This window comes from Pecten maximus, chromosome 2, assembly GCF_902652985.1.
Source record: "Pecten maximus chromosome 2, xPecMax1.1, whole genome shotgun sequence".
NCBI lineage: Eukaryota > Metazoa > Mollusca > Bivalvia > Pectinida > Pectinidae > Pecten > Pecten maximus.
The window spans coordinates 8980358-9001862 of NC_047016.1; the positions used below are offsets into that span (position 1 = coordinate 8980358).

Here is a 21505-nt window from a genome sequence, read left to right on the forward strand (position 1 = left end):
ACAAGGTTAAAAAGTTGTCCTCTTTCCAGTCACAAATAGCATGGTTATAAAGTTATCCTCTATCCAGCCACCAATAACATGGTTATGAAGTTGTCCTCTATCCAGTCATCAATAACATGGTTGTAAAGTTGTCCTCTTTCCAGTCACAAATAGCATGGTTATAAAGTTATCCTCTATCCAGCCACCAATAACATGGTTGTAAAGTTGTCCTCTATCCAGCCACTAAGAACATGGTTATAAAGTTATCCTCTATCCAGCCACCAGCAACATGGTTATAAAGTTGTCCTCTATCCAGCCACCAGTAACATGGTTATAAAGTTGTCCTCTATCCAGCCACCAATAACATGGTTATAAAGTTGTCCTCTATCCAGCCACCAATAACATGGTTATAAAGTTGTCCTCTATCCAGCCACCAATAACATGGTTATAAAGTTGTCCTCTATCCAGCCACCAATAACATGGTTATAAAGTTGTCCTCTATCCAGCCACCAATAACATGGTTATCAAGTTGTCCTCTATCCATCCACCAATAACATGGTTATCAAGTTGTCCTCATCAAGCCACCAATAACATGGTTATAAAGTTGTCCTCTATCCAGCCACCAATAACATGGTTATCAAGTTGTCCTCTTTCCAGCCACCAATAACATGGTTATAAAGTTGTCCTCTATCCAGCCACCAATAACATGGTTATAAAGTTGTCCTCTATCCAGCCACCAATAACATGGTTATAAAGTTGTCCTCATCAAGCCACCAATAACATGGTTATAAAGTTGTCCTCTATCCAGCCACCAATAACATGGTTATAAAGTTGTCCTCTATACAGCCACCAATAACATGGTTATAAAGTTGTCCTCTATCCAGCCACCAATAACATGGATATATAGTTGTCCCCTAACAAGCCTCAACCAACATGATTATACAGTTGTCCCCTATTCAGCCCCTACTGACATGGTTTTACAGATGTCCCCCAACCAGTCTCTACCAACATGATTATACAATTGGCCATTATCCAGCCTCCACCAATATAGTTATGCAGTTGTCGTCTAACCAGCCTCCACCAAAATGGTTATACCCCTCTCATCTAACCAGCCTCCACCAACATGATTATAAAATGTCTCACTAACTAGCATCCACCAACATTGTCATACAATTTCCCCCTGACTAGCATCCACCAACACTGTCATACATTTCCCTTAACCAGTTTCGACTTTTATCCACTATCCAGTCGTCGTTCCTCAAACACCATTAAACAGTCGTAGCATATCCAGCCTCCACTAACTCGGTTACCAAGTTGACCCTAACTAACCGACACTAACACGGTTAACCAGATGCCCCTGTCCAGTCACCACCAACAATGTTATCTATCCAGCTTTAACTTATACGGTTATCTAGTTGTCCCCTATCCGGCCGCAACTTACACGATTCACGGAGTTTTCATGTTATAAATACTTCATCTAGATATGGTAGTGAAGTTATTAGAGTGTGAGTTTTGTATGACACACTTATGTCGTTAGAGGTGAAATAAGTAGAACATCCTTATAAACATGTTCACGGTGTGTGTATTCGATATTGCTTCACGGTTTGTGAATTTGATCCTATATTGTGTTTTGTTGACTCCAGATGGAATATCAGTGGAAGACGCGAGTTCTATCGAAGCTCTCCACTCACACTATCTCGATGTCTTCAGCTACATGGTGTACTCCAGCCAGCGAGACAACAAGGCTAGAATGGTAGTCGAGATCTTCTTTAACCTCATCCCGGTACTCAAGAGCTTGAGTGGAAGCGTCAACCGGTTCATGGAGTCCGCCTTTCTAGAGGAGAACGCAGAGCATTTGTTTAAGAACTTATTGTAATTAAACAGTCATGTTTATGACATAGATAATTAAAGGTTACAGGGAATCAGATGACCTTGAAAATAACCCACAACGTCACTTGCAAGTTGTGGAGAGTAAACAGTCATTGGTGTACCTGAAAGCACATTCAGTAGTTACATCAGAAACAATGCACTAAGAATATAGCATTCTAATACAACGTCTAAACACATAGAAATTCCTAACCGACTAACCAAACAAATGTAGGTATGACTGTACCATACCGATAAAGTTCTTCCTTACCGACTAACCAACCAAATACATGTATATAGGTATGGCTGTACCATACCGATAAAGATATTCCTTACCGACTAACCAACCAAATACATGTATATAGGTTTGACTGTACCTTACCGATAAAGATATTCCTTACCGACTAACCAACCAAATACATGTATATAGGTTTGACTGTACCATACCGATAAAGGTATTCCTTACCGACTAACCAACCAAATACATGTATATAGGTTTGACTGTACCATACCGATAAAGATATTCCTTAACGACTAACCCGACAAATACATGTATATAGGTTTGACTGTACCATACCGATAAAGATATTCCTTACCGACTAACCCGACAAATACATGTATATATGTATGACTGTACCATACCGATAAAGATATTCCTTAACGACTAACCCGACAAATACATGTATATATGTATGACTGTACCATACCGATAAAGTTCTTCCTTACCGACTAACCAGACAAATACATGTATATAGGTTTGACTGTACCTTACCGATAAAGATATTCCTTACCGACTAACCCGACAAATACATGTATATAGGTTTGACTGTACCATAACGATAAAGTTCTTCCTTACCGACTAACCAGACAAATACATGTATATAGGTTTGACTGTACCATACCGATAAAGGTATTCCTTACCGACTAACCAGACAAATACATGTATATAGGTTTGACTGTACCATACCGATAAAGATATTCCTTAACGACTAACCAGACAAATACATGTATATAGGTATGACTGTACCATACCGATAAAGATATTCCTTACCGACTAACCCGACAAATACATGTATATATGTATGACTGTACCATACCGATAAAGTTCTTCCTTACCGACTAACCCGACAAATACATGTATATATGTATGACTGTACCATACCGATAAAGTTCTTCCTTACCGACTAACCCGACAAATACATGTATATAGGTTTGACTGTACCATACCGATAAAGATATTCCTTACCGACTAACCCGACAAATACATGTATATAGGTTTGACTGTACCATACCGATAAAGATATTCCTTACCGACTAACCCGACAAATACATGTATATAGATTTGACTGTACCATACCGATAAAGATATTCCTTACTGACTAACCAACCAAATACATGTATATATAGGTTTGACTGTACCATACCGATAAAGATATTCCTTACTGACTAACCAGACAAATACATGTATATAGGTTTGACTGTACCATACCGATAAAGATATTCCTTACTGACTAACCAACCAAATACATGTATATATAGGTTTGACTGTACCATACCGATAAAGATATTCCTAACCGACTAACCCGACAAATACATGTATATAGATTTGACTGTACCATACCGATAAAGATATTCCTTACCGACTAACCAGACAAATACATGTATATAGATTTGACTGTACCATACCGATAAAGATATTCCTTACTGACTAACCAACCAAATACATGCATATATAGGTTTGACTGTACCTTACCGATAAAGATATTCCTTACCGACTAACCAGACAAATACATGTATATATGTATGACTGTACCATACCGATGAAGATATTCCTTACTGACTAACCAACCAAATACATGTATATATAGGTTTGACTGTACCTTACCGATAAAGATATTCCTTACCGACTAACCAGACAAATACATGTATATATGTATGACTGTACCATACCGATAAAGATATTCCTTACCGACTAACCAGACAAATACATGTATATAGATTTGACTGTACCATAACGATAAAGATATTCCTTACCGACTAACCAGACAAATACATGTATATAGGTTTGACTGTACCTTACCGATAAAGATATTCCTTACCGACTAACCAGACAAATACATGTATATATAGGTTTGACTGTACCATACCGATAAAGATATTCCTTAACGACTAACCAGACAAATACATGTATATAGGTTTGACTGTACCTTACCGATAAAGATATTCCTTAACGACTAACCAGACAAATACATGTATATAGGTTTGACTGTACCATACCGATAAAGATATTCCTTACCGACTAACCAGACAAATACATGTATATAGGTTTGACTGTACCATACCGATAAAGGTATTCCTTACCGACTAACCAGACAAATACATGTATATATGTATGACTGTACCATACCGATAAAGGTATTCCTTACCGACTAACCCGACAAATACATGTATATAGGTTTGACTGTACCATGCCGATAAAGATATTCCTTACCGACTAACCAGACAAATACATGTATATATGTATGACTGTACCATACCGATAAAGATATTCCTTACCGACTAACCAGACAAATACATGTATATATGTATGACTGTACCATACCGATAAAGGTATTCCTTACCGACTAACCCGACAAATACATGTATATATAGGTTTGACTGTACCATACCGATAAAGGTATTCCTTAACGACTAACCAGACAAATACATGTATATATAGGTTTGACTGTACCTTACCGATAAAGGTATTCCTTAACGACTAACCAGACAAATACATGTATATAGGTTTGACTGTACCATACCGATAAAGATATTCCTTAACGACTAACCAAACAGATACATGTATATAGGTTTGACTGTACCATACCGATAAAGGTATTCCTTACCGACTAACCAGACAAATACATGTATATAGGTTTGACTGTACCATACCGATAAAGATATTCCTTACTGACTAACCAACCAAATACATGTATATATAGGTTTGACTGTACCATACCGATAAAGATATTCCTTAACGACTAACCAGACAAATACATGTATATATAGGTTTGACTGTACCTTACCGATAAAGTTCTTCCTTACCGACTAACCAGACAAATACATGTATATAGGTTTGACTGTGCCATACCGATAAAGATATTCCTTACTGACTAACCAACCAAATACATGTATATATAGGTTTGACTGTACCATACCGATAAAGATATTCCTTAACGACTAACCAAACAGATACATGTATATAGGTTTGACTGTACCATACCGATAAAGATATTCCTTAACGACTAACCAGACAAATACATGTATATAGGTTTGACTGTACCTTACCGATAAAGATATTCCTTACCGACTAACCAGACAAATACATGTATATATAGGTTTGACTGTACCATACCGATAAAGATATTCCTTACCGACTAACCAGACAAATACATGTATATAGGTTTGACTGTACCATACCGATAAAGATATTCCTTACCGACTAACCCGACAAATACATGTATATATGTATGACTGTACCATACCGATAAAGATATTCCTTACCGACTAACCAACCAAATATATGTATATTTTACGTTTATATCTCGTGATGTATCATCACGTTGTTCCATAAAACACAAGAAAATAAATACCAGGCTTTTATCGCATGTGTATATATGTTTATCATATCCGTACACAATTTTGTTTACTAATATGCACGAGACTACAAGCTGTTCCATTTGTTGAACCCTAATTTCGTAAATATCGGGGAGGCAGAAATTTTTAACAATAGCTTGAATTTTTGTTTCCATTTTAGATATTTTTAGTATAAACATTCCACTACCGTCTTTATATGCCAGAGCTTTTCATACAAACATCATACTACGCTGGTTACTACCGACTCGGTTTTGAAAGGTACTAAAATCTTGTGTGTCTTTCGTAAATTCCACTGTTACTGGTCATACATTATATTATTTCGAATCGTTACCCGAAACCGATTTTACGCATTGATAAATTCGTTTTACATCGTCGAGCCACAATTTGCATACAACCACGTCGGTCTTGGAATTTTAATGTGTAGCCGAGTTAAATCCAAGAAATAGGGCGTGAACTTATTCATCTACTTTCTAGACACATGACAAAAGATTGTAGTTACTACAAAAGATCGGTTTTAGATCTGTAAGTAACACAGTCATAATCATTAGGGATACTGAAGTTTTGGATCACAGGGTCACGTCACGATCGCAGATTCGCTTGAGTTGTCTGTTCACCTTACCACTGAAGTGTATTCAAATCCAAACGGCAGTGAGTGTCCCTGTGATATTGTATTATCATACGACTGAACAGAGGATTTGCTGTGTTGGGATACAAACATTAATTTGTCGCGTCTCGAAATTTCTATCATTCAAACATTAGATTGCTGTGATTCGCGTAAATAGAATTGTATACGGATGGAATGCTGTCACTATTTAGGTGTCCATTTTACTCTCATAGGTTATAATCTGTCTAGTTAGTTTATATCGTAGCTTTTTGATCCATTTTTAACTGCATCATACATCAGCACTCTAAGAGTGATGATAAGAGGCGACCAGACACTCGAAATAGGTCAAAACAAATGTCAAAATCTGAATTGAAAGGTGTGAAGAACCAAAACAATAAATCTCTTAATTGGCAATGTTGGATTGCAAGAACACGTGAACCGTTTCACCATTCAAATGAATTAAAATGTGATGAACAGGTTACATATACTTCAGGGACAAAATAATTGCACCAACAGGGTCTCAATTGTCTTGACTGTACCAAGAAAAGACATGAGATATTAGTTTTATTACATAAGCATGACTCATCTCGTACAGACTATCACAAGTGCAGTGCTCACTAGCAATTTCTTTTGACGGGAAGTTTTCATTTTTCTAACAAAGTATTGCTGATATATACGATTCAAAACCCCTTATTTAACATAGACCAATGTGTTTACTACTAAAAGATTATCCAATCTTTCAGAGCATCGGGCAGAGATCGCCCCGACAATGTCAGGCTAAAATGTTTTGTTACCTCGTTTTGTTTTCCTTTGTAGTAGTTTAGACTATTGTACTCTGGACAATTTATTCCTTTCGGAACTCCCCAGGAATGACCTGTCAGTCCGGATGTTCAGAACCGCGGCCCTTACGACTCGCATACATGTGATCCTGACTTATTTATAAACGACTTCGTGGTGGCAAAAACGTTTCTATGTTACTGACAATAACGAACTGCTAAACATATTTGACATATTTCTTTAAAAATTGAAACGGTTTATCATTACTATAGAAAATCGAAAGAATATTATTCCGAAAATGATGATCTTTTAACATGCCTTCGCTGTAAATGCATATTACTATTACAAGACTATCAGCTCATTTATTCATATAACAATTGTGTTTTTCTAAATTTTGAAATGTTTTGTTACTGTAGTTAAGCGGTTCTTTACGTCAATGTGCAATAGAGCAGGAGTTGTTACTCGGGCTACAGAGGTTTGCTTTGAAAAAATGAATAATACTGGAAGATATTAGTGGATAATCACACCACTAAAATTTAGTATTGGTTCGCATTCTAAAATCTTTTTACAACTCAATCGCATAGGGTTTTTGAAAGTGTTTGTTTACAGATGTCAAATATAATTCAAAAACTTAAACCAAACCCTGTGACTAGAAGCTACAGAACACACAGAGCATTAAAACCTGGAATGTTTTCAGAAAAAAAAACCGTGAAACAATTTTCGACGATCCGAAGGTTATGAGTCACAGAGAAGCCTTACGATAGTGTGTCGCTGAATCAAGTCCGTTATTACTTTAGTTAACAGCTTAATAAGCATTAGACACCACTCTGTTCCGTGTTATAGTCCGATAAAACGGAACAGGATCGAGACAAATGGAGTAACATGCCTTAGCTCGCTATGATGATTTCCATATTTCTATATTTACATATTTCATGTTTCTAACATTCTTATTTCCGTCTGTAAGTAACTTTTTAATTGAAAATTTCCGATATCTGTACAACAAGCCAATGGAACTGCCCATGGAATTTTGTATCGTGACTTTCCCTGCAAAACAAATGTAGTGCGTGAACAATATTTAAAGAAGACACTGATAGCGTTTCTAAAATTAAATCAATACAAATGTATTTGCATTTCACATTTGATGTTATTTTCTTCAAAATGATAAGAAATATTTGACCGTACTTCAGATGGCATTACGTCGGGAGAAAACATTTAACGACGTCAGATAACTAGGCTGATTACCAACATGTGTTTTGCATATTACAACGCCCGTGTTGTGGTACTGGCATTAGTAGTGCTATAGAGTGATAATGCAGAGCAAATATAAAATATGAGGTGATGATCTCGGTGCTATTAGGAGTGTTCTGTCAGATCATGTGTTTCTAAACTATCTACACTGTACGTGTATTTTTATCACATAGAACAGTTGTTCCACTTGTGTTTATATGCATGTATAACAATGTTATACAAAGCGAAAGTGAATTAAAGTCTGATGCGGCGGTATAAAACTAGGTTGCAATAGTAAACAATGCCAGAACTATTTAAAAGCCGGCATCAAGTGTTTCGCCAGTCAGAACCATAGGTACTATTTACACCCAATATAAAAATGTAGGTCAGAAACCAAATGAGTTTAGTAAAACAGCCCACTTTCGGGAAAATTATGGTTGTCGGCAGGACTCGATTGATAGATATCTGTTTATCTTTGATTTTTTTCCATAGAACTGTCACTAAGTTTTATGAACCATCGGGAAATGTTGAGATCTAAGTGAGTCGGACACTTATCTGTCCTACGAATAACATGCATAACCTCTATTTGGTAGGTAGTGGGTAGCTTCAAGATATGGCTTTACAACACTTCTGCTTCGTAATGCCGAAAAATAGGGTTGAAAAAATGAACTTTCTCATCAAGAAAATGTAACTATATGCCAATCAACCCAACTATTTATTAAAAATACAAATAGATTTTAAAAATATCTTAATTAGAAATTAATGTACATTGTATTTTTGTCTTTGCGGACTCGGGTGACATTCGGGTGTGTGTGAAATGTTATAAATGAAGGACCAGAAAAGAAAAGGAGGAAGACACCACTGGCATGGATTATCATAGACATTAGACAAGTTTGAACGAAAGGAAAGTCGAATTGTGTACCAAAGTGATTGTTGCCCGAGTCCGCTTAGGTCTACCACAAAACTATTTTTCTTTTTGAAGTATTTAGATATACATGTATATCCCATATATATAAGATTATTTGTATCAATATCTTATAAAATCTCTTTCTGTCTCTCTCTTCCTTCCCCCCTCCAACTCCCCCTCTCTTCCCCTTTCTCTCCGTCTCCCTCCCCTTCTGTCTCTCTCTCTCTTTCTCTCTATTTCTTATAAAATTAGATTGTAAATATGTAAATAAAACTACCATCATGTGAATTTTTTCTCAATGTAAAATTGTATCGGGAGAGAGCTTAATATAAGTTGGAAAACTTGTGCCCAATCCCTTTGTAACACATTGTAAATGACAAATAAAATATGTTTAAATCAAAATAGGGTTGAAAATAACTGTATGCTAGTTCATATCTTCAAATGTATAGTTTATACTATTTCACGCCTGCATAACTTCATAACACCTTTAGTAAGTTCAGTGCTGATTGGCTCGTTTTCAACCATCCAACCATCAGCGTTTAGATAACAAATTGAGCGGTTGTTGACACCCTAACTATCCCGAAATTTGATGGTTTTACTGGGCCAATTGACTAACTGACGTTGGGTATATATTATGGATGTATTGGCGGACAGACCTGAGTAGTACCTAAAAACCTTCAACAGGAAATCAGAGTTTACTAGTTTAACTGAGGCGAAAGTGTAAATATATGTACATACAAATAAATCATTTGATAAAGAAAAAGAGCACGATAGTTGCTTTTTATTTGATAAAACATGTATTCATACAAACATACCGTAAACATGTCTAAGGATACGCTGCTGGTTCATTAAACTGTATTTAATTTATCGCTTCAAGCGATGTCCAAGTTGGCAGATGGAATTATACAATAAGCAATTATCTTTTAATAGTATTGGTCTATGTTATATGCATATTGTAAATGGTTATAGGCTAAGTTTGTGTCTGTGGATGGGATTTATAAAGTGTGCAATTTACTTTTAATTGTGTTGGTTCAATAGTACAGAAATGCTGAGAGGCTAGGCCAGCATACAGATAGCATGTATTGTGTAATATCAATATCAGTACTGAGTGTATCGGGAAGGACGTACAATTTATACAAGGTATGTTATATCTGTCATTACTGTACAGAAGATAAATAACACCATTATATAGTAAGTAATATATAAAAGCTCTTTTTATTTATGTCATAAATATACAAAAGATAAATACCACCAATATATAATAAGTAATTTATACAAGGTATGTTATATCTGTCATTATTGCACAGAAGATGGATACCACCAATATATAGTAAGTAATTCATACAATGATTGTTAATTCTGAAAATACTGTACAGAAGATAAATACCACCAATATATAGTAAGTAATTTATATATGTTATTTATCTCTTAATTATACAGAAGATAAATAGATAAATAACCCCATATCGTAAGTAATACAGTATATGCTGACCAAATAATACAAAACTGCAAACTGTTGGTTATCATTTATAAACTTTTTTACGTTAAATGTATGCTGTAACTGTTGGTTATCATTTATAAACTTTTTTACGTTAAATGTATGCTGTAAATTTTACAGTTATTGTTTGATATACGACTTCCATACTTAATCATGTTTATGCAATAAAGACAGGCATCTTTCAATGTTTAGTGTGTAATTATCTTTGTGTTTTATATTGTACATGATTCGTTGATATGGCCTCTCTCTCTCTGGTTGCATTATTAGTTATTTTCCATTTAGCTGTATTACATGAGTCGAGTACATTTTAAAATCTTATTAAGAATCTTTTTTATATTTCAAAATAAACTATATAATATGCGAAACAACATGACACTCTAAACAAAATCTATCATTTCCCCATTAATATGTTGTATACATATTTATCTGTTCCGCAGCACACAAAGAATGACAACGTGCAAACGAAATCGTAATTCTAACTCCAAATGTACCGAAGATTTTCATAGAGGTCAAAGTACAAATGACAAATTATTAGGAGAATAAGAATATATGTTTCGGAAGAGTTAGCGTCTTCTGCTCCATCGACGACACCAGTCTCATAAATCAACGACCAGTCCAGGTTCAGTCGAATCTTCAGAAACATTGTTTTTGTTTCGACAATCGATATATGTTACAATATCTGTCTCTCGCTCATCATCTGTTACTTTTGAGTTTTTATGTATCATCTTCCACAAGGTATCGAAGAGCAGTTACATTTTATCAAAATTTTCATTGTTATACAATGTTATATTTAAAGAATTGTTTAACCATGAAAAGGATTGAAATGCAAGTTCAGATACCTACAAAATTTATCTATGGAAGATTATAAGTATGGTATAATTCCCCATATTCATAAACTAAGAAAAAGTGCCGCGAAGTTACCCTTTAAATACCCTCGTGCGTTCCTGTTAGCGGAGAAGTTCAGTGCCCAAATGTCAACTTAATATGCCTGTAGCTCCAACTTCTCCTATGATAGTTTAGCTGAGTTCCCGCTCTGTTACTGCAAGGAGCGCAAACACTATCACTTTATGGATTTGACTGACTGTTTTTAATTTAGTAGCTCGATCCTGTTATGGAAGCCAAACACTGTCTTAACCTTCAGCGTTTCTTACTATGTACATACATGGAGCATATGACATGGATTTACATAATTATGGCGTTAAAAGAGTGGTTACTTGTATTTATCGAAATTGAGAATAGTTCTAGTTTCAGGAAAACGCATTATTAGCTTACATACCTGTGGACAACTATGTGCAAAGAGACTATTAAAATTATTAGTGCGCAGCAATGGTGTGATGTTTAATAACAAATTCTCACATCACAATCGAGGTTACCCGGTAAAATAGTAGATAGGTACCATGTATTATATTTGGTACCACAATCTTCCAATGCCTAAACGCTAACTTTGACTGCATCGATGAGCAGATATATGCAGCCAGGAGCACATAAAGTGATTGCTACGCTAGGAGTGAACCAAAGGCAACGATGATTATGATTGAGAACAGTCGGGTACTATGATCTCATTTTGGCGCCAGGTTGATCAGCGTCAGGGCAAGGCTTTGTATTGTGTGTCCGATCGATTGCGAATCAATTACAGAAAGGAATTTTATCAAGAATTTTATTGAAAAGAATTTTATTTGTTATTCTTTCAAAAGAACAAACAGAGAAATGGGAGAAATATGTGAATATGCTAAACTCTGTCTTCCTTAGAGAAACACGTCTTTTGCATATGCAAATGTAAATATAACAATTAATTTATAAATGCTATCGGGATGTCATAGATATTCAATGCACCATGACCGACGCCATTATATTTATTTGTTACCTAGATAACATTTATATTGACAATATATTATACAATCTAACAAGCGATTAAATGTTAAATCAAGTATATAACTGATAAGTATTAATATCATTGTTCTCCAAACAGACCACAACTTACTTATCCTACTTACAGGTGAGTAATTAATCATCTGACAATGTTCAGTCCGAGTCTTACAGCAATTTATACAATGCAACATATACACCGAGATGAACATCTTAAAATCTACCACAACTACACAAATCCTGACGTATTACAGTGAATGTTCGAGTCAACAATCTGAAGACACTTTTAACAGAAATATTATATACTTCAAAGGGTTATTTTTACAGGTGTTTTGCGATATATCAATCATCTTTTTGGGTAGCTTTCATCATTTGTATCAGCCATACAAATTTGATTAATGCAAAATGTATCTATATGCATGTAACGACATGTTTTCATATAGATTATGCATCAAGTTAAAAAGAAGTTGTTTATTATCTACCATCAAAACGTTATATTTGCATATAATAGATAAAAATAGCATATTAGATAAGAAAACGAGCTTTGGCGTTCCTTAAAATCTTAAAATATTGGTTTAATTGTATGTTTCATGTCACGATCCAATGCCTAAAAAAGTTATCACATTAGTGTACTTAAACCCCGTTCTTTAAAACATTTAAAGGTTGTGCATTATTACTGGTATCAGTAATTTGAGGAGGATTTTCGACTAAAGATCATTGCGGCTGACAAATTATAAGTGAGCTGTTGGTGAATGGTCCTTTATAAAGCCGATCTGGCATTAAAGTTAACGAGTTGTAGTAACAATGTAGTCTATCCATTTGTGTACACTAGAGTATTTAGTCCATCATTGTTTTAATGTTAATAGAAAAAGTCACATTTGCGGTACTATTTTCTGAATGCGGCCACGTCAAATATATCCAGGGCCTAATAGAGACTGTATATCATGAAGTATATGATCTCCAATTAATAATGAATTCAAGTCGTACGTTTCACAAAGAAAATGGATGTAACTCGGAATCGACTGAACATAAAAAAGCCTATCTCTTCTTCATTTTTGGAATGAATGAGATAAAATTATCATTTAAAGAGGAAAACAAGCCACCGACAGGGATGTATGTAGAACACAATTGTATTATTAGGACGTTACTTGGAAACGTTTCTTCATCTGTTTTTTGTTTTTTTGTTTTTTTGTTTTTGTTTTGTTTTGTTTTTTTTATCGAAACAACTGTTGTGTTTTCTAGAATGCGCGTCCTGATTTTTGTGCTGTGCGTGACAACGGTATTGGGATTCCGGCATTTTCAGAATGAACTTCCAAATGGCGCAGAAGTCCCACATCCGTGCAAGGCCAACTTCGTCTGGTGGGGCGTTGGTCATCTCAACCCCCGGGGAGGAGGTAGAGTAAATCCTTTTGGAGTGGATTTCAGAAACGCTGGAATGGTATGGATGTTACAAATAACATGTTGTAGGTTCAAACAAAATGTAAATAATGAATAAATAAACAATTATCAATATTCGCATGCATTTTGCGACGTTCTGTATACGTTTCCTCTATAGGACGGACGAAATGTTATCAAATTAAGATGAACTATTACTGATAACCATTGGTAACTGTTGTATGGGTTTATTTTGTGTATTAATTCTTTTCTAAATACTGTAACAGGATAAACAGACAATGCATTATACAGTTTAATTAATATCCCGCAGTTAACGATCAGTTTTGTTTAATTTTAGAGATTTTTTTTTTCGGAATTTAACATTTAATTATTTTCCCTATTAATTTAATTGATGAACCATGTCGGAGAGAACGAGACAGGCGAGACACATATTTGTGTTAGCTCGGTTCATGACTGAATCTCGTTCGTTACATGGTAATCATTGAGGTCAACAGAACATGACCCCTTACGTCAGATCTCTATAACATATCGTATACTAATGATCACATTAATACACACGAGTAATTCTTCTTGGCGTATACTCCAAAAAAAAAAAAAAAATCAATGCTATTTCAAAAAATGCTTTAAGTCATGTTCGCATATCACGTATTACAGAAGTGGACAAGAGCCCTGTGTGAGATGGACTCTGACGGAGACGGAGAGACAAACGGACAGGAGTTGGGAGACCCGGATTGTGTGTGGACCAAAGGAAGTGTCGCGGCGGTCACCAAAGACATCAGTCATCCTGGTCTGTGTTTAACACAACCTTTATTATTAACTTGCAAAATATGCATAACATATGTGTTGCAGAAAACTATTGTCTTACTGTACATATACATATGTTTCACAATATATCCACATTCAGCCGATATTGCAAAATCGAAAAAAAATCATATAATCACATTGAAAATTACGTTATGTAGCAATGTTTTCTTCTTTGTAATTAACACATCATATCCAAAGCATTGTACGTTATACGATTTCGTGTGAAGACTACTACTGTTTTTGTAGGTATTTGCACCCCATATTCGGATCCCGCTTGCAAGGAAGCAAACGCCTGGGTTAGTTGCGAGATTGAAGATTTGAAATGTGACACGTTTAACGAAGTAGGTCAGTAACAGTGCATTCATTTATTAAGACCAACATCAAATTTCAACAATAGAAGTGATGATGACACGTTCGCCATTTGACGTTATTGGGTTATTGTTATAACAGCGTACAGTGACAACACATAGCTTGGCTGACTGGTGTATACCATAGTTAGTGTACAGGTTCCTGATGTCAGAGGAGGATAAAAATATTACGTATTGTACGAATAAAAAAATCTCTCTTGAAATTATTTTACTGTCATTGTCAGTTTTTTTTATCTAAAATCAACATATATACTATATTTGAGTCTTTGCATTTTAAAGCAACTTTGCATTATTGAACAGAGAGGATTTTATTTATATTTTAGGAGTAAAGAACATGTCCTTACGCATTCCAAGGACATTTGTGCCCGATGCTAAGACAAGCTACTTGTGTGTGAAATTAGACATGCCTACAGACGTCGACTACCATATAATTGGCTTGGAACCACTAATAGACAACGAACACGCCACTCATCATATTATTATGTTTGGCTGTGAGGATCAAGGTGAGAAATGATATTCTTTCGTGATTCTATTGATTTATCAATTATCGGTGTCGTCGCTTACGTACAACCAGAGGAAAGATTAAACTTTATCAATAAATGATAATATTCAAAACAATACAACTTAGTAACAGCAATTGTCTAAAATATATTAGGAAATATCGATAATTTGCTGCCAACAAGCCAGTATATTGAAGGAACACGTCTGGTGAAGCGAACACTCATAACTTTATCATTTTACACATGCAAAGATTCAATAAATTGTGTGCAATTATTACTTGATATTCTAGAGGAAGACGTATCAGAAACTGGCGTAGTTGTGCCGTGCGGAATGTTTACTCCACAGTGTCCGTACCAGGTCTTGGGCTGGGGAATCGGAGTAAGTCGCAAATGTTTTCAGAAAACCACTGGTGTCAGGATAGGTAAAACTGCCTACAAGAAACTCATGATGCAGGTAAGTACCATTGTATCGCCTAGCATTGAGTGTAGTTAGAACGATTGGTGATATTCACGGAAGTAATTGAGCATACGGTTATTTTGTCATCTTGTCCCACTTATAAACCAACAGTCCGTTCTACTTGAATAAATATAGTTATTTTAATGTAAACATTACTGTGTCGTCGACTCGGTTTTAATGTACTCTATATATAGGTCGCATTTTCAAATAATTCCTTATCTTTTACCAGTTTGTGTCAAGGTCATTGTCCATATTCACCTGGTCTCTTACCAACGCGTTGTATGAATAACATTTCCTCAAACATTTTAAAACAGTTTAGCTTTAACTAGATAATGACTATAAAACGTTCTCGTTCAAAGATTTGATTTTCATTTATGATATATGTATTTGATCCTTTTGCTCTTGTTAAGCATTGATGTCATTTTTTTTTTTTTTTTAGTTTCATCGGGGTATGAAACAAATTTTGTTTGGAAGCTGTATGAATCCGCTTACCGTGTTTTTACAAAAGTTTGCAAACAAAATTTGCTTTATACCCCGATGAAACTAAAAAAAATTACATCAACGCTTATAAATAATTTTTGAAAATGATTTTCTAATTTAAAAAAAAAAAGTTTTATGTACAATTTTACTGGTTTTAAATGGGATTCTTTTTCTCAAATCAATACTCAATATCAATTGTCGTATTGTGACGTCACATTTTTCGCGCCATTCTCGGAATTTCTTTCATAGAAGAATGAAAAGAATTTTTCGACCAATCACATTTGAGTATTTACCATGAAAACAAAGAAATATTAACTATTGATGTATGAGTGTAGTCTTACTCGATGTATCGTAATCATTCATGGTCAGGATAACAAGTTGTGTACTGAACACAATAGCCATTGTTGTTGAATTATGTTATTTTGAGCGTTAATAAGGAGTACTATAGCGTTTCTGTGCCTGGCCGGTGTTAAAGTTAACTAAATCAGCATATTCATGTAATACAGGTTCACTATAGCAACCCGGAACGTCGGGCAGACTTCACTGACAACTCTGGACTAAACGTGTACTACACTCCAAATCTCCGACCATATGATGTCAAAGTATTATCGGTGGGCTCTCAATACTTTGAGATTCCACCTGGCAAACCGGAAGTTGACATTGAGGGTGTGTGTAGTAGTGACTGCTCATCACGCCTATTTACCGCGCCTGTATATATCGCAACGGCAAAGAACCACATGCACTACATGGGTAAGTTAGCATATGTTTATTCATCGTTTTTAGCACGTAATACAATAAACACATAACTTATATTATTATACCTCATGTTTATAACAGTGCCTGTGATTAGCCGAAACGTATCACGTGGAAGGGAAACAAAACATCATATCTCCCTGAGGCGCGTCAGCCAGGGAGACAAATATCATAACTCCCTGGACCGCGTGCCCCCATGGCGACCCCCGCATTCTGTTGCGTCTCCCTTGCAGTTATTTACAAATGGCAGACGAATAGAAACGCAAACGTTTTCGTGCAGTCGAAGAAGCAGAAATAGATAAAAAAAAATCTGCAAAAACAAGATTGCTCAGAATACGCCAACTATTTCCAAGAGTGTCTAAAAGAAACTGTCAATAACAACTTCACTTGGAATTGTATCAATTGAGCGACCGGGATCACAGGGGTTTGTGATAAAAATGATTTTCATATCTTCAGTCTATATTTGAGTATCATCATGACTGATTCTTTTTCGGTATAATAAACAATTTATGGCCCCGGATGCAGGGCCATAATAGCATAATATCCCCGTAATTAATCTATATTGATATCATGTAATAAAACATACCCTGTAAATGTAAGGCAACGGTAATGTAATGGTACGATAGACGACAAATGTTTATCGGTTATACATGTACATTTCAAATCAGAGACCTATATACAATATGTAGCATGTGATATATACGTCTCTGGTAAAATAAATGCAATGCTAAATGTATATAGTAGTCAGGCCGAAGTAGTACAGTAAAAAAGTGGGGGGGGGGGGGGGGGGGGGGGGCGCTTATTGCTTAAAGAGGATAATTTATTTTAGAAGTAAGAAGGAGAATTTGTGTCAGAAGGGAAACTATTCTATAAATAAATATCAACCCATGTAGTGCTGGAGTTAATTCGGATTATCTTACCAGTACATATGTTCAACCGAACACAGAGAAACAGCTTATGGTAATGATGCTGATAAAATAAAAGTGAGTTTGCAAATAAATTCATTGGAAGCTTTTTTCTCTAATAATATAGGAAGAAAACAAAAACTTGAACAGTACAGAAACGGAGTGTGGATCAGGGACATTACCAACGTAGATGATTTTGAATTTGATCGTTTTGATGCCTTTCAGTAAGTACACATATCACATAGAAAATCTACATTTTATTATTGCGTGGAAGAGCTATTGTCACCACTGCTTCATAATTTCATGTTCTAGTCCGGACGAAAAGAGTTGATCTAGTTTGTTGACACCACAATGGGTTTAATGTCGGTTTAATCTACATGTTTGTGTTTAGGCTGTTGAAGTCTACACGTTTTACCCCGGTAAAGTTTACATGTTTTGGTTACGTCAGCATAATCTGCACGTGTTTGTTTTCGTCTGTATAGTCCACACGTTTGTGTTTACGGCGGTATAGTCTACACGTGTTTGTTTACGCCGGTATAGTCTACACGTGTTTGTTTACGGCGGTATAGTCTACACGTTTGTGTTTACGCCGGTATAGTCTACACGTGTTTGTTTACGCCGGTATAGTCTACACGTTTGTGTTTACGCCGGTATAGTCTACACGTGTTTGTTTACGGCGGTATAGTCTACACGTTTGTGTTTACGCCGGTATAGTCTACACGTTTGTATTAACACCGGTATAGTCTACACGTTTGTGTTTACGCCGGTATAGTCTACACGTGTTTACGCTTGTATAGTCTACACGTTTGTGTTTACGCCGGTATAGTCTATACGTTTGTATTTACGCCGGTATAGTCTACACGTTTGTGTTTACGCCGGTATAGTATACACGTGTGTGTTTACGCCGGTATAGTCTACACGTTTGTGTTTACGCCGGTATAGTCGACACGGGTTTACGCTTGTATAGTCTACACGTTTGTGTTTACGCCGGTATAGTCTACACGGGTTTACGCTTGTATAGTCTACACGTTTGTGTTTACGCCGGTATAGTCTACACGTTTGTGTTTACGCCGGTATAGTCTATACGTTTGTATTTACGCCGGTATAGTCTACACGTTTGTGTTTACGCCGGTATAGTATACACGTGTGTGTTTACGCCGGTATAGTCTACACGTTTGTGTTTACGCCGGTATAGTCGACACGGGTTTACGCTTGTATAGTCTACACGTTTGTGTTTACGCCGGTATAGTCTACACGGGTTTACGCTTGTATAGTCTACACGTTTGTGTTTACGCCGGTATAGTCTACACGTTTGTGTTTACGCCGGTATAGTCTACACGTGTTTGTTTTCGTCTGTATAGTCTACACGTTTGTGTTTACGCCGGTATAGTCTACACGTTTGTGTTTACGCCGGTATAGTCTACACGTGTTTGTTTTCGTCTGTATAGTCTACACGTTTGTGTTTACGCCGGTATAGTCTACACGTTTGTGTTTACGCCGGTATAGTCTACACGGGTTAACGCCGGTATAGTCTACACGTTTGTGTTTACGCCGGTATAGTCTACACGGGTTAACGCCGGTATAGTCTACACGTTTGTGTTTACGCCGGTATAGTCTACACGTGTTTGTTTTCGTCTGTATAGTCTACACGTTTGTGTTTACGCCGGTATAGTCTACACGTTTGTGTTTACGCCGGTATAGTCTACACGGGTTAACGCCGGTATAGTCTACACGTTTGTGTTTACGCCGGTATAGTCTACACGGGTTAACGCCGGTATAGTCTACACGTTTGTGTTTACCCCGGTATAGTCTACACGGGTTTGTTTACGCCGGTATAGTCTACACGTTTGTGTTTACGCCGGTATAGTCTATACGTTTGTATTTACGCCGGTATAGTCGACACGGGTTTACGCTTGTATAGTCTACACGTTTGTGTTTACGCCGGTATAGTCTACACGTTTGTGTTTACGCCGGTATAGTCTACACGTTTGTGTTTACGCCGGTATAGTCTACACGGGTTAACGCCGGTATAGTCTACACGTTTGTGTTTACGCCGGTATAGTCTACACGGGTTAACGCCGGTATAGTCTACACGTTTTTTAGACACCAGAATAGATCATTTACATGTTTGTCAGTTCAAACGGGTTTTTTTTTATGTAGGAATCGTTTATATATATGTATATATGGACGCAGGAATAGTCTACCCGTATGTTATCGCCGGAGATGATGGATACTTGTTTATATGTTTATATATATATACACATAATTACTCAAGGTTAGTTTACAGGGTCGTTGTTGCCGGAATATTCTGTGTGTACATATTCTTTCCTTTCTGTATGCAGAACACGAGATGTAAAGGATTAAAGATATGAAACATGTTTGTCATCACAGACTATTTTGCTGTTCCAGTTTTGACCCTCCGATCGAAGTCCTGCCTGGGGATGAGCTTAAAACAACCTGTGTATTCGAATCTTCTGGAAAGACCACGACGACATTCTCGGGCGATGGCACTTTAGATGAAATGTGTCACGTTTTGTTACATGTCTTTCCAGCTGAAAACGTAAAAGAATCGTATTGTATGACGTTAAAGAAGTATGATTTATGTAAGCTAATTAATTTTCCATCGGAATTCCCGGTGATAGATGGCTGCAAAATCAAATCAATTTTCAATCCATTCCATCCAGACATGGTCAGTATCAATTCTAACCTGAGGAAATTTTGTAAACCATTCGATATATGTACACAAGAATGCAAACAGTACATCACAGACATGTTGTCGAGTAACAAGTGTTTCAGCGGAGATATCGTCAGCGTGTACCGTTACTTGTCCGTAAAACACATGTCGTCGTCCATGGACATGTGGGCAGCCATCGATTCCTGTAAAACTGAGATCGAAATGGAGACTTGTCAGCAACAATGTAATGTTGTTGAGGATGGTAATGTGGCCTTAACACAAGGGTAGAAATACAGACAATCAAACTGTAATAAATTAAGGCTCCAGGTATGGCAGTGCAATATCATATGTGATCCTCAATTTAAATGATGAAGGGGAAACAAAATTTGATGAGGAACAGATTATGTTTCGGCATAGCGATACCTCTGTAAAAATAAACTTATGTTATGTATCTTATATATAACTTATTCATTCGCACGATTATAAGCATACCAACAATTAAAGGACATATAAACAGCAAATCCTGTCGAAACAGTGATACAGGCCTATACATTCCTACTATAGTGCAATTTAAAAAAAAAAAGTAACTTCATGAAATAATTGTTTGGATCATTACCAACTATGACACTTGCCGTTACTACATGTATGTGATTTGTATAGCTGTTTGCATATTTCAACAAAACACGGGGAAAATGCTTGTTTCAGGGGGACATACTGAGGCATTTCAAACATTAAAAAGTACACTTATTAGAAACTACATTAAGGAAATCTAGACACGGCAAAAACATTGTTCAAGCCTGTTTAAAAAG

General features: G+C 36.1%; 2 protein-coding genes and 1 long non-coding RNA gene across 4 annotated transcripts in view; 2 read left to right on the top strand and 1 right to left on the bottom strand.

Moving 5' to 3' along the window:
• Window positions 1–1921, top strand: part of LOC117316533 — a 37069-nt gene extending 35148 nt beyond the window's left edge. Inside the window, exon 7 of the mRNA XM_033871172.1 lies at window positions 1623–1921. Within this exon, the coding sequence (XP_033727063.1) occupies window positions 1623–1855 (233 nt within the window). The 3' untranslated portion in view covers window positions 1856–1921. The remainder of the gene's footprint in view (window positions 1–1622) is intronic.
• Window positions 1922–9402: 7481 nt separating this feature from the next.
• Window positions 9403–21455, top strand: LOC117316542 (tyramine beta-hydroxylase-like). 2 transcript variants are annotated; one of them, XM_033871183.1, is made up of 9 exons: window positions 9403–10187; window positions 13603–13798; window positions 14410–14542; window positions 14806–14904; window positions 15251–15430; window positions 15718–15881; window positions 16871–17114; window positions 18150–18246; window positions 20432–21455. In XM_033871183.1, exons 2-9 carry the CDS (start codon window positions 13604–13606, stop codon window positions 20982–20984), a joined length of 1665 nt encoding a protein of 554 aa, XP_033727074.1. In that variant the 5' UTR covers window positions 9403–10187; window position 13603; the 3' UTR covers window positions 20985–21455. The 2 variants fall into 2 exon arrangements, with proteins under 2 accessions (XP_033727074.1, XP_033727082.1); XM_033871191.1 differs by having other exon boundaries at window positions 9403–10136.
• Window positions 10209–10651, bottom strand: LOC117316556. The gene is made up of 2 exons (XR_004529878.1): window positions 10580–10651; window positions 10209–10530 (listed from the first exon to the last, which is right to left on the bottom strand). It is a non-coding gene; the product is annotated as an uncharacterized LOC117316556 (long non-coding RNA).
• Window positions 21456–21505: the final 50 nt, after the last annotated feature.